The 14,848-nt window shown below is 50.0% G+C and overlaps 1 protein-coding gene across 1 annotated transcript in view; it reads right to left on the minus strand.

Annotated features, from left to right (window-relative positions):
* Plxdc1 (plexin domain containing 1) overlaps positions 1–14,848 on the minus strand; it is a 63,241-nt gene that overhangs the window by 47,019 nt on the left and 1,374 nt on the right. The window contains exon 2 of the mRNA XM_026387008.2: positions 7,310–7,482. Coding sequence (XP_026242793.2) covers positions 7,310–7,482 — 173 coding nt within the window. The remainder of the gene's footprint in view (positions 1–7,309; positions 7,483–14,848) is intronic.

The following is a 14,848-nucleotide window of genomic DNA, read 5'->3' on the forward strand; positions in this document are numbered from 1 at the left end:
TGACGGGCTATTTCCACAGCACTGGAGGCGGGATGGCTGGACTCCCTTTCTTCTCACAAAACCTCTTATCTTGTCTCTCCAAAGTGTAGCTCGTGACTTTTCCCTCCCTCCTCCTGCCATGCACATTCCCAGAGGTCTCCTGTCCTTGTCCCCCTCATTCCTTGCCCTGAGCACACTGGAATGAGAGAGCATTGCTTGCTCTCTACGGGCCTGTCTGCCCTCCTTCCCAGGCTCTGCAATCAGTCGGGGTGCTCAGAGGGGTCCTAGAGGCCTTCCACAGGGAACTGCCTTTTTTGGAAGTTTTACGGAAACCAAGCAGGCACCACGCCTATTTGTCTGTCTCCCTGCCCACTGTTCTGGATGATAGGGTGCCCGCCTCACCATTGGCCCCTCTGCATTCCGGGCCTGCCATCAGGATGCAGGAGCTCAGAAGTTTTGCCTGAGCCAGAGAGAAGAGAGAATTTCTGGAAGCTGGGCCAGGGGAATATTGGGGTGGGAAGAGGAAATCTCCTCTATTATAGTGTGAAAGTGGGGGGACACTTTGAAATCTGCATGTTCTCTAGCTTGGTTCCTCCTAAAGCCTGGTCCCAGACTCGAACCACAGAACCAAGAAAGCCTGGGATAGGACTTGGAAATGGCCGGGTTGGAAGAGAAACTTCATCCAAGGCCTCCTTTCTTCTCTGCCAGTCTCTTGAGGAATAAACTTCAGAACATCAGAGTCTCTGACTTCACAATGGCTTCCCCAACTACTAAAAAAAAAAATCCTGAGGTTTCCAGAGGCTCAAATTGGTCTAGGTGGAAAATCCTTGGGAAGAATCCTATTTCTGCTGGGATGTGGTGTAGATGGCCTGACCAGGGTCCTCAGAGCCGCCAGCTTATCCTGAGGATAGGGTGCAGCCTGGACGCCTCCAGGCCTCCAAAGCAAGAGGTTCTGAGTTGGAAGAAGCTTCGTGGGGAGGTGGCCAGGCAGGAGTGCTGGGCAGAGTGGCCGAGCAGGGGTTGCTGGGACAGAGGGGCAAAACAGCTGCTCACAACCAGAAGGGTATTCTGAGGTGCCCCTGGGTGGTTGCAGGGAAGGTATTAGGGGTTGGAACTGTAACGTCCCCCAAAGGCTCATATGTTGAAGGCCTGGTCCCCAACGCAGCAGTGTTCAGAGGTGAGGCTTTTGGGAAGTGATGGAATCACAAGGGCTCTACCCTCATCCATGGATAATAGCTGAATGGACTACTGGGAGGAGGTGGGATCTAGTGAAAGGCAGTGTCCCTGATCCCTTCTCTCTCTCTTCTGCTTCCTGACTACCATGAGGTAAGCAGCTTTTGCCATGACGTTCTGCCTTACCACAGCCCTAGAGTAATAAAGCCAGCCAATCATGGACTAAAACCTCTGAAACTGTAAGCCAAAATAAATCTTTGCTCCTCTACACTATTTTTCTCAGGTATCTTATCACAGCGATGAAAAACTGACTAACACATGAGGCACAGGGAATGGCAGACCCTTCAGATGACCCCAGAGCAAAAGTACCTAGAGCCAGGTTGCTGCGGCACAAACCAAGCTGGGAGACAGATGGTCAGTGGAAGTGTTTTCCTGTTGAAACCCAAGAAAACTTTGGAAAAGACCAAGGCGAACTTGTCATGATATTCACTTCCCACACCCTGGCCTTGTGTTTCCCATCCTTTGCCACCAAGCTATGATGTAAAGCAGATTTCCTTAGGTCACAGGGTGGCTGAGCTCTCAGAGATGCAGGAGGAGCAGGGGTCTCTGGAAGCCTTCACTGGGCTCCACTGAGGCCAAGGTGCCTGTTCCCCAGGTTGGGGGTGAGGACTGGCTGTGCTGGGGGATCACGAGCATCCTCAGTTGAACACTGCTCTGGGCAAGGCCTAAGGGCTCATAGCAGACTAGGGAATGAATGCAGGTCCCCTGGGAGCCCTGGCACAGGGCCACCCAGTCACACAAACTTTCTTATATATAAACACCAATGTTCTCTTATGGTCTTGATGAAAAATCCAAGAGTCAGTAGAGCTGAGGTCCTTAGAAGCCAGAGTCCAACAGTCCACCCCAGGGACCACTCTTGTCTTCAACAACCATCTCTTTGGAGACCTCTGGGGATGGAGAAGTCCAATCCTCCTTCCTTTGTTCCCTTAGAGGACCACCTGCCCTGGGCCAGGCAATGACCATGGTGATAGAACAGCTTGAGGTGCTTATGTTGGGGGGTGGGGAAGACAACCAGTACAAACAAATCAGTAGATAATTCAGCACAGGAGGTTAGCGGTGACATGGAGGAAAATGAATTCTATTTTTTTTTTTTTTTGCCCTAGTTGCAGCCCTGCAGCCATTAGAAAACAGTCACACTGGGCTGGGGGTGCAGCTCAGGGGTAGAGTGCTGGCCTCTTTATTTCATTGAGCATGGGCAAGGCTCTGGGCTCAATGAAATAAAGAAAGAAGGAGGGAGGGAGGAAAAAGAGAGAAAAGAAGAAAACAGCCACATCTTGCTAGAGCCTTCTCTATAGCCAGCTAAGTACCCCAAACATTTTCTTTTTGTTTTTTAATATTTATTCTTAAGTTTAGGTGGACACAATATCTTTATTTTACATTTATGTGGTGCTGAGGATCGAACCCAGTGCCTCGTGCATGCTAGGTGAGCGCACTACCACTGAGCCACAACCCCAGGCCCCGCAAGTACTTTCTGCCATTCCTTCTAGGACAGGGGTTCAAGTCACTTCACCATCTAGTCCACCTCCTGGACCCCTCTGGTTTCTAGAAAACTGCCTGAAAGGGGACACAAGCCCCTCAGCTGTGGCCCAGCCAAGAAATAGCCTACAGGATCCCCAGAGCCCTGGCCCTGGCCCCCAGGTCTCCATGGGTTTCTGTTAATGCAGCTGCTGCCCACCTCTGTCCTTGAAGCCACTTCCTACCCCTGAATCACCCCAGCCACAGGCACTGAGCAGCCCCAAGTCTTCCCTCAGGAACTTTCTGAACCGCCTCTCTCCCAACTACCTCTACCCCCAAGTGCCAGGGATTGTATTTATCCAGGTAGTTTCATCTGACTTGAGGTTTCCTGACATGAGTCAGAACTCTCTTCCAGACAAATTACCTCTCAAAGTCTGATCCTTCATCTCTCAGGCAAAACAGGGCACAATGAGAAAGGCCAAGGAAGAGTCTTCTCCTAGGTGGCCTTGCTCTTCTGTGTGGACTCTTGATGTGTGGCTGCGGGAGGGTCACAAAACCCTGGAGGGGTGAAAGTTGCCTCCTGCTCAAGTACAGCCACATGGCTCTTGAGAAAGCCCCACGTTCTGGCCATCCATCTGCCAACTAGTTGGTTTGAAATCTTACAGATTGAACTTTCTGGTCCTTAGATGATCATCAGAATCACATGGGAAACTTTTTTTTTTTACTGAAAAAAATTTTTATTTATATATGACAGGAGAAACATTTTATTTTATTTTTTGCAGTGCCAGAGGTTGAACCCAGAGCCTCACACATGCTAGGCAAGGGCTCTCTATCACTGAGCCACATCTCCAGCCCCATATGGGGAACTTGCAAAGAAACAAATTGCCAGGCTCCGTTCTGTCCAGGGTGGAGCCCAAGAATGTGTGTTGTTTTGTTTTTTAAGCCCTGGCATTATTGACTCCATACTGGCTCCTAAAGGAACCACTGCCTTTTTTGAACACCAACTGGGGAATCCTTCCAGAAAGCTGCGTCTCTGTGACTCTCTTCTGGAAGGTCCTCTTTGTACACGAGACATACGTAGACCTTCTGACTATCGTGTCTGACCCTGAACAGATATCAGTAATTTACCCAAAGACCCAACAAAGCTGTAGGGTAGAGAATGAGAGGTCAGAAGTCCCCACATCAGGGACCACTTCTGGCCTGGCTGTTGGTTTCAGAGTTCCACCATGCCTGACCTGCTCCTTGGTTCTGCAGGACCTAGAGGACAGGACAGAATGGGAAGTGAATGGGGATATGTCCTCGAGGGCCGGTATGGGGGTGAGGTAAGTGAGGTGCAATATTCAAGGTGGTGCCAGAAAGCTGGGGAATCAAGAAAAGAAACATTTTAATATGATATTTTAAAAGTCAAAATTACTGACAAAAACTGATGATATCTTGATGAGCACAATATCAAAATTTTAAATAAAGATAGGATCAGTCGTGGTGTGAAGCCAACTGAGAGCCCAAGGTAGAAGGAAAAACCAGTAATAGAAACAACACAGAGGGCTGGGGATGTGGCTCAAGTGGTAGCGCGCTCGCCTGGCATGCGTGCGGGGCCCGGTTCGATACTCAGCACCACATACCAACAAAGATGTTGTGTCCGCCAAAAACTAAAAAGTAAATATTAAAATTCTCTCTCTCCCTGTTTAAAAAAAAAAATTAAAAAAAGAGAAACAATAAGGAGAACAGGAAAAAAAACAACTCATAACTTTTTAAATATTCTCAGAGATGATATTTCATCCATGACATAAGAACAAGAAGCTTTCTTAAGAGAAAATTATCTGAAAATAATAGAGCTCTCTAATAGGGCATTATGTAAAACTGTGGATATGTAACCAACGTGATTCTGCAATCTGCATTTGGGGTAAAAATTGGGAGTTCATAACCCACTTCAATCTAATGTATGAAATATGATATGTCAAGAGCTTTGTAATGTTGTGAACAACCAATTAAAAAAATAATAGAGCTCTTAGAAATTAAAACTATGATGTAGGGAATAAAAACAATACTTTATAAAAATAAGGATGAAAACAATCCCCCAAACATGAAACAATAATAATAACAATCAAACTAACCAATAAACAACAACAAAAAATGCAAAGGAGATAATAGAAGACAGAAGAAAATTCAAGAATGACATCCAGAAACTGATGTCTAGGAAAAAAAGAGAAGATGGGAGGGGAAAACTATCAAAGAAAGAAAGCAGAAAAGAAATTTCCAGAACTGAGGGATGTAAGTCTCCAGATTGAAACAGTCCACCAATGTCCAGTGTGGTGAAGGAAAGAGCCAAAGTGGGCAGCCCCCGTCACTTTCAGAAGACTGGGGTTATGGGGACACCCTGAAAGTTTCCCAAGGTCGATACAAAGATCAGGAACAAGAATGACACCAAACCTCTCCACAGTGACATCAGAAGCAAGAAGACAATGGTGAGATGCTGTCAAACTTGAGACAGAAAATTATTTTTTTTAAGAGAGAGAGAGAAAATTTTAATATTTATTTATTTATTTATTTATTTATTTATTTTAGTTTTCGGCGGACACAACATCTTTATTGTATGTGGTGCTGAGGATTGAACCCAGGCCGCACACATGCCAGGCGAGTGCACTACTGCTTGAGCCACATCCCCAGCCCCAGAAAATTATTTTTAATCTAGAAGCCTATGTTCAGTAGAACCATCGATCAAACGAGAGCACAGAATAAGGCATTTTCAGACCTGCAAGTTCTCAAGAGAATTTCTTCCCTCCTGTGCAACCTCTCTTTTGTTTAGTTTAGGAAACTAAATAGCCAAGGGGGTGAAGCAGGAAAGAGAAGACACAAGGTCAAGGAAATTCCCAACAGGGAATCTGACACAGGAGAGAGACAAATGAGAGAAGGAGGCCCGGGGATGGTAACTGGGGGGCAAGTGAACAGCTCATCCAGGTCGGAACAGACGCCAGGAAAGAGGTTTCTAGGAGGGAAAAAAAAAAAAAAGAACTGACAGGTTTGGCCACACGGAGAATTATATTTGAAGTCAAAGGATAATGTGTAAGAAGACACCAGAGGTAAGCGTGGGAAACCAAGGGGGCGGGACATAGCAGGGTCCCAGGAAGAATGAAAATTGTACAAGAAAAGGACATGACCCTGCTTGGATCAGGTGTGAACAGGATTCAAATGATAATTAACAAGACAGGATTGAACAAAAAGATTCAGAGAGGGAGCACAGCAATGCTGGGGGATGGGGGGAATATGAAAGCCAAATCTTCATCCACCATGAAAGGCAGCCCAGGGACCTAACACTGACCTACCCAGAGGGGCAGTACAAGCAAAGACTTTGCAAAGACAGAGGTGGACGCCTGTAGGACAGCTGGCAAGGCACCTGCTGAGGACGGTGGGCAGTGTGGTCCGAGGGGGGCCGCTGGTGGGGCTGCTCTGTTTGTTTTAGGCTTCTAGCACTGTTTTCCTTCTTTCTTTTGAACAGGGGTCTCGTGCTGCCCAGGCCAGCCCTGAACTCTTGGGCTCAAATGATACTCCTGCCTCCTACTTGAACTTTTTGACTATCTGCAGGTTTTTCTTTAAGAAAATTGTTTTTTAAAACATAAAATAAAGAAGCATATGCTGAGAACTGCATCTTCTTGATGATTTATTTATTTATTCATTTATTGGTACTGAGGATTGAATCAGGGATGCTTACTCACTGAGCCACATCCCCAGCCCTTTTTATTTTTTATTTTGAGACAGAGTCTTGCTAAGTTGCTTGGGGCCTTGCTAAATTGCTGGGTGTTGGCCTTGAACTTTTGCTCTTCCTGCCTCAGTCTCCCGTGCGTTGCTGGGATTACAGACTTGCACCACAACTTCTCATTTCAGTTTTTCTGCATCCTGAGCCTCTACCCTCTTTGCTGCCTGGGCACACTCATGCTCTCACCCTCACACTTATCATAGACACATAAACACTAGACACACGATCATGTACATAATACACAAAGCCCCTCAGACACACATGCAAACACACACCCACTGATACACACATTCCCAGAAAATAGCGATTCTAGATTTGCTGGAGGAAACAGATGCTTAGTCTTCCAGAGAGCTGTGAGGAGGGCTTGCTCCCTGGCCCCTCCTCAGAAGGTTCTGTCTGGGAACTGTAGCCTAATTGCTTTCTCTACCCAGCCCACGGCAGTGTGTCCCACCCTCAGGTTGAACAGACTGTGTCTCTGCAGCCATGAACCTTTGAGGGCCCCACTATCTGTAGATGGGGCAGAAATGGGGGTGGGAAGGACCTGAACTGAAAGCTGTAACTATTAATGCCACCTTGGGCTTTTTCTGCCCTGGGTTATGGAAGAATCCTGTGTCGGGAACCCTGTTACTAGGCTGTGCATCTGGAGCAAGTCAATTTACCTCTCTGGGTCCTAGAGGAGGTAGGCAGACTATCAAGCTCCGAGATGCTGGGATGTTAGGACCCGTCTGGGCTCTCCTTCCATCCCCACCCCACCCCCACCCCTCCGTCTCCACTCCAATCTCCAGGGCTGATCCCGGTGATGTGTCTGCTTGTCAGATCAGTGCACGTAGGGCATCTGGAGAGACCCCACTCACACTTCTCTCCCACTCCACGTTCGTCAGCACTCACCACCACCCTGGTCCTGTTATCCGGCAGTGTGTCGATAGCCAGGGTGCCCCCACCCAAGTCCTGGCTCAGCTGGGTCCTGTTCGGCTCTGACACCTGCCTTTCTCGCACTCTCTGATTCCAGCCCTGTGTGGTCCCCTTGGCAGCCCATCCAGAGCCTCGGCCTTCATTGTGACCTGGGGAAGATGCAGGAAATTGAGTGTTAGCAGGGCAGGGTACAGATCCGAGGGAGACCAACCCGATTCTGCAGAGGCCTCAATGCCACACCATCATTGACCCTGGGGATGCTTGAGTACCCAACATGTCCTGAGAGCCATGTGCCCAGTTCCATGTCAAGCAGCTCGTGCACACAATGCTCTGAACCTTCGCATTAATGCTCCACAGTAAATACAGTGCACTCCATTGTGCAGACAGGAATCAGAGGCTCAGAGGCTGCAGGTCACACAGGTGATTAGACATTGAGATAAGTTTCAAACCCAAGTTGATCTGCCTCCATCCGGTGACTATTCTCCACCTCAGCTCACACTGGAATCACCTACGGAGTTTTTAAACGTCCAGATGTCTGGGTCCTACCCTAGAGGTCTGATGTGTCCCTGGCATTAGGTCTCTTAAGACCCGCAGGTGAAATTTAGACAATTAGGGGAAATTTAGAGAAGTCCTGGTCTTAAAGAACTCTGCAACAAGCTGGGCTTAGTGACATATGCCTATAATCCCAGCGACTCAGGAGGCTGAGGTAGGAGGATCACAAATTCAAGGTCACCTCTGCAACTTAGTGAGACCCTGACTGAAAAGAGAAAAATAACAGGGTGGGGGGATGTACCTCAGTGGTTCAGTGGTAGAATACCCCTGGGTTCAATCCCCAGTACCAGGGGGGGAAAAAAAGAGAAAAGACAACCTCTGCGAAAAGGGTGAGAACCACTTCTCTGAAATATAAACCAGGTCCTTATCTATCTGCCAAAATTGCTACATAATCCTATCTTCCAGGGGACTAGAAGCCAGAGAGCAGAGACCTTCCAGTTCAGGGTTTCCCAAATTTGGTACTATTGATATCTTGGACTGGATAATTCTTTTTTTTTCTTTTAATTTTTAAAATTATAGTGAAATACACATAAGAATTACCACTGTAAGTATACCATCACTTCTATCCATCCCCATAATGCTTTTCATCTTGTAAAACTGAAACTCCGGGCCCCTCCTCCTCTGTCCCCAGTCTCCGGCAAGCCCCCTACTCCGGTCTGTCACTCCTATTTGACTGCTCCCAGTATCTCATGTTGAGGCAGGAAGGTGGGTCTCCCACAGGCAGATAGGATCAGAGCCTTTGGAGGACTGGAGGCTGGAGGGAAGGGAACACGGGTCTGAAAGACACCTGTGACCTGCTGCTCCCTGCCAGCCCTAACCACAGTGCCTCCTTTTGAGGTGGGGTCTTGTTCCTGTTCCCCACAGCTGCAACCCCAGCAGCCCTTCCTTGCTTGCCCCTCCCTTCACCCCTAGCAAACCCAACCCAAAATGCCTTCTCCTTCCAAAACCACCCGAGACCCATCCTCTTAATTATGTAAATAAGGATTGAAATTATGCACTTCTGATTGGCTGATGAAACTCAGAGTTTAGAGAGCTTGATTGGTCCATGCTGCATTCCTCACCCCACTGATCATCTACACTGTGGCCTCAGACACACCTTTAAAAACCCCCAAGGCAACAGATACCTCCTGCCCACCCCCTCTGGGAGCTAAGCTTTCTATTACACAAATAAATACAGTTACTTTGCTCTCACCCTTGCATCCGTGGATTCATTCCTCAAATTTGTGGGAAAAAGAACCTGACTGCCTAGATTCAGTGTTAGAATATAAGTGGATTCCTGAGTATTTGTCTTTCTGTGTTCAGCTTATTTTACTTAGCACAATGTTGTAGCATGTAATAGGAAAAATACACACACACACACACACACACACACACACACACACACACACTGGGGATTGAACCCAGGGGTGGTTAACCACTGAGCTACATCCCTAGCCCTTTTAAAAATGTTTTATTTTGAGACAGGCTCTTGCTAAATTACTTAGGGTCTTGCTAAATTGCTGAGGCTGGCCTTGAACTTTTTAAAAAATATTTTTAGTTGTAGATGGACACAATACCTTTATTTTGTTTATTTAGTTTTATGTGGTGCTGGGGATCAAACCCAGGGTCTCATACATGCTAGGCAAGCACTCTACCACTGAGCTACAACCCCAGCCCCTGGACTCAAACTTTTGATCCTCCTGCCTCAGCCTCCCAAGCCACTGGGATTACAGGTGTGTGCCACCACACCCGGTGATTTTTCTTTTACAGTGCTGAATAATATCCCATGCATATGCATATACCATATTTTGCCTCTCCATTCTCATATCAATGGACAGTTGGGTAGCTCGCATGTTTTAGCTATCGTGAGTAATGCTCCTGTGATCATAGGTGTGTAGACGTCTTTGAGATGCTGTTTTCAACTCTTTTGCATATATACCCAGAATTAGGATTGCTGGATCAGATAGTAATTCTATTTTTAATTTTTGGAGAACCCCCCCCCAACAGTTTTCCATTGCTGAGCTGTTCTGTATTCTCACCGAAAGCGTACAAAGTTTTTATTCTCTCCACAGCCCCACCAAGTCTTGCTATTCTCTGCTTTGATTTTGGTTTGTGGTAGCAGCCATTCTGATGGGTGGAGTTTTGATTTCCATTTCTCTAACGATTAGTGAAGTTAAGCATCTTTTCATATCCTTACTGGCTATTTGTATATCTTCTTTGGAGAAATGGAGAAATGTCTATTTAGTCTTTTCCCCTTTTTTGGGAGGTGGGTACTGGAGATTGAACTCAAGGGCGCTCGGCCACTGAGCCACATCCCAGCCCTATTTTCTATTTTATTTAGAGACAGGGTCTCACTGAGTTGCTTAGCGTCTGGCTTTGAACTCAGGATCTTCCTGCCTCAGCCTCCAGAGCTGCTGAGATTACAGGCATGCACCACCATGCCCAGCTTTGTCCATTTTAAATTGAGTTGTTTTGAGTTGTTGGTGGGACTGGATAATTCTTTGGGGGTGGGGGGGCCTTTTCTGTACATCGAGGGTACTTAGCGGCGTCTTTGGCCTCTATCTGCTAGGTGTCAGTAGGACCTTCCCATGCCCCTAAGCTACGACAACTGAAAATGTCTCCCAACCTTGCAAACATCTCATAGGAAACAAAGTCACCCCTCCTTCTCCCCAGTGAGAACTTCGTCTTCAGCTTCACGCTCCCGTCAAACACCCAGGCAACCACTATCCCGTCAAACAAGGGGCTTAGATACCATCCAGAACGGGGAACAGGTTTCACCTCAGATGCCCTCTCCAACTGATTAGTGACAACCAGGAGCCCTCTAATTGAGAAGAATTCTGAGGCCTCATTTGTGTTTAGCAGGAAAGATTGTCACCATCAATTAGACACGTCAGCCACGGGCACAGGATTAGCAAGTGGCCGAGCTCAGGCAGCGCGTTCCAAGACTCCACGTTCTCTCCAATTCCCTCTAGGTTGTTAAATTAATCCTAAATGACACCAAAAGCATCTTTTCCCATTTCAGAGAGATTGTACCCCCTGAGCTGTGCCTCATATTGTTATTCCAATTATCACACCCACCTTGGGTAAGACTCAGATTACCAGGCAGATGGATAGGACATTCTGCACCTGTGACCTTCATTGACCTCAGGCCCTCTCTGGGTCAGATGCCCTCCTCCTCCTCTACCTCACCCACTCCACCTCCCAGAACTCTCAGTGGCAGGACTAGACGCCTATCTCCCGGGGACTCTCTCCACATTCCTCAAACACGACCTTGCAAACAGTAAGTGCTCAATCACTGCCCTCTCAAGGACACGATGCTGTAGGAGGCAGGAGGCAGCAAGGGCAGAGTTTGAGACAGGCCTGGCCAACACTAGGCCTGGGGCTGGGGCCAGGACACTGCTGTGGGGCTCTGGTTTGTCATTAGACATTTTATCCAATTAAGTCATTCTTGGCTGATGGTGCTCGCTGGACCCTTGCCGGGCCCCTCTCACTTCTCTCTCCCTAATCACAACCAGATGCTCCTGGAGAATGTGGGGAGAGGGGCAGTCCCAGGCCCCTTCCCTGGATGCCCTCGGGCTGTCTATAGATGCCCGGAGGGCAGCTGCCCACCTCCCCTGGGCCAAGCATTTGACCCCGAGGGCGGGGCCCACAGTTGTTTCAGAGAAGGAACTATTTGTGCCGGGCTGCACAGCCAGCCGGCCTCCTCGCGCTCCTCGGGTCCTCCTGCAAGCAGCCCTGGGGCCTGGGCAGGAGCCAGACTAGAAAGGAGCATGGACAGAACAAGAGGAGGAGCTCAGCCAGCTCAGAGGGGGCTGCCAAAGACCCGCAGCTGTCACCAACCTGGGACTGCACCAGAGGGAGGGCGCTGGATGGCGGAGGCCTGAGGCCTGGGCAGAGGGAGGGATGGGGAGCCCCGCAGAGTGGACAGGGAGGAGACTCGGGGTGTGCCTCTCCTCCCACAGGCTGTGGGACCTTGGACTTGTCACTTTACCTCTGTAGGTTGCAGCTTCCCCATTGTTAGACGAGGATGACAAAGGTGCCCAAGGCCCAGGCTGCCAGGAGCATCAGGAGAAAAACAGGAAGTGGGGTTTGGAGGTCAGGCTTAAGGGCACATGGTCCATGCCAGACAGCCAGGGGCCTGTCCTGCTCTGGCCTGGCCCCAGGGTCCCCTCCCAGCCAGACCATATCTGCCTCCCTGCCTCCTCCCAGTGGGCTTAACTCAGGAGAGGAGTCAAAGCAGGGGCCCACGTGCCTGTGGACACACCCACGAAGACTGGCCTGAACCCCTGCCCTTCCCCGCCAGGTGCTCACACATGTGTGGCAAACCTGCCTGGCCCTTGGGTGCACCTGGTCCCACCTTCTGCCTCCCCGGTACCCATTCCATGCCCATGTATGTGAGAGTCCCACCGTGTGCAATGTCAAGAAGCTTCTAGAACGCATGCTGTTCCCTCACCCATTCATTCACTCGTGGCCCGGGTAGTGTACAGTCGAAGGGGACATCATGATAACAGTAGTCATCATGAGCATGGCCAACGAGACTTCTCCTCCCCCAGCACCATCCACGGGCTCTGAACACATTAACTCGTTTAATCCCCACACCAACCCCATGAGATAGGTACTAGTTTTAGATCCATTTCATAAGTGGGGAAACCAAGTCACAAAGGTCCTAAGGATCCTCCAAGGTCACACAACCAGTCTGTGGCAGGATTTGAAGCAGGCAGGCTGGCTCCAGAATCTGCTCAGAACCACATGAAACCTAGTAAGAAGCGACCAGCAACTCCCTGGCTGTTCCCCAGAGAGCAAGGGCAGCCCCAGGACAAGACTGGCACCTGGGTCCCACCCTGGGTGCCATTGAATCTACCTTGGGAGGTGCCCTGGGGGACCACATCCCCTGGAACACAGGGGTGTGGTCTGGGGGTACTGTCCCTACACCAATACACCCCAGCAATACCTGGCTCCAGGGTTCGGGGCTCGGGCTGACTCCAGGAGGCCAGGTTAGACCACCTGGGCTAAACCCCGCTCAGCCCACCCATCACCTAAGCTCGCCATCGCAGCCCCAGGGCTACCACACAGTCCAGGCCACCATGACTCTACCCTTTGTGCCCTACAGCCAGTCTCCCACACTCTAGGTAGAACAAATGGTCAAGAGGACAAACTCAGTTCCCTCTAGTGCATCCTACTCTCCGTGTCTCTCCGGCCAATTTGAGGCCTTTTGTGACTGGGTGGCTGGACGCCCTACCTCCCCCAGGCAGGAGCCCTCCTGCTCTGACCACAGGGATCCACAGGGCCATTTTCCCAACCATGCTGCTCCATGAATAAGCCTTTCTCCTGCTAAGTCCCTGCTCTCTCTTCAAGTCTTCCAAGATGTTACTTCTTCTCCCGGCACCTCTCCCCCCCAACCCCAGCTGCCAGATGCACCATCCCACTGGGATCCTGGTACATCACGACACTCAGCGCCTGTGACAGGTGCCAGGTGCCTGGCAGAACACATGCTCCCTGAGCACACGGGGACAATGGGAGGGGAGAGGCAGCAACTGAGATGCCCTGAGTACCTGAGGTTCACAGGATGGAGGAGACCCTTTCCCTGGGACACAGACTCACTGAACACCGCACTGTCATACCACAGCAGTCAGCAAGTAAAGGCTGGGATTCGGACGAGCTCAAGGCCGACCCTGACTGTGACACTGGACAAATTTACTAAATCTAAGGTTCAGTTTCCACATCTGTAAGATGGGCACTGTGCCAGGTGCTGGGCAGGTCACAGTGAACAGGCAGACACAGTCGCAGCACCCACAGGTCCTCTGTGGGGAGGGACCCCTGGAGCTGATTGAGACCCTGCTGAGGAACAGCTGAGGGGCAGCATCCTGGAAGGGGCTGGGCTGGGGAGGACAGAAGATGCACGGGTGGGGGAGGGGCTGCTGGCTGCGGTGGGAAGTCCGACTTTAGTTTGCTCAAAGTCCCCAGTGGGTAGGGGAAAGAAGTCCCCAGTGGGCAGGAAGGAAGCTGGAAGCAGATCATGGCCAAACAGGTTACTAGGGACAGCATGGGCCAACCTCCATTCTAGAGAAAGGAGGCTCAGAGAAAGGAGGAAGTCATTGGGGTCGTGGGACTGTGCTGGGCCTGGCCTCCCGCACACCAGCTGCAGCTGCCTGTCCCTCCCACGCTACTGTAGGCTCCTCTGGTTCCAACTGAGGCCAGACCGTCAGTGCCCACAGCTACACTGTGCACCCCAAAGCCATCTTCCTTTCAGTCCATCTGCTTGTCTGCCTGTGTTGGCCTCTTGGTCTCCCCTGCGGCCTGGCTACACCTCTGGTCACTGATCTCTCCTGCTGCAGCTGTCATGGCAGATCTAGTGCCAAGGCTCCACCAAAGCAGCCACAGCGAGGGCTCCCACCAGCCCAGAGACCCCAGAGCCTGGGGCTGGCTGCCTGGTCCCCTTGGGGTTCTGCTCCTGGCTGCCCCTGCAGGGGACACTAGTGCTCCATTGAGAGGATCTCTCAAAGACAGCCCCTGCCTCTCTACAGGCCCTGCCTCCTGCACTGGGAGTCAACAGTGGCTCCCTCCAGCTTCTTGGGTCTAACCCTAATCTCTCCTGCTGCAGTAAAGTGCACTTTTGTCAGCTGAATCTGTCGAAGTCCAGAAGACAGGGCGACCTCTCCTTAGAGAAGTAATTCAAGTCTCTGCTGCCCCTCCTCCTGGCCTCCTCATTGTCTCCCATTCCAACCCAATTTTGAAGAGATGGTACTCAGCCAGGCCTGCATCTGGCCACCCCTATCACCCAACTAACTCCATGGTCCTCACAACCCAGGCAGAGGTTCCCATCCAATTTATCAACATGGTCACACCCTCAGTTCAGAAGACTGTGTCAGGCAGGGGCTGCAAAGGACCTTAGAAATTAACCTGTCCAATCCCTTCCTGTTTATAATATACATACGTGTGTATGTATATGTCACCTATATACATCCAAGAAGGAAAAGGGGGGAA

Source organism: Urocitellus parryii, chromosome 7 (genome assembly GCF_045843805.1).
Source record: "Urocitellus parryii isolate mUroPar1 chromosome 7, mUroPar1.hap1, whole genome shotgun sequence".
Lineage (NCBI taxonomy): Eukaryota > Metazoa > Chordata > Mammalia > Rodentia > Sciuridae > Urocitellus > Urocitellus parryii.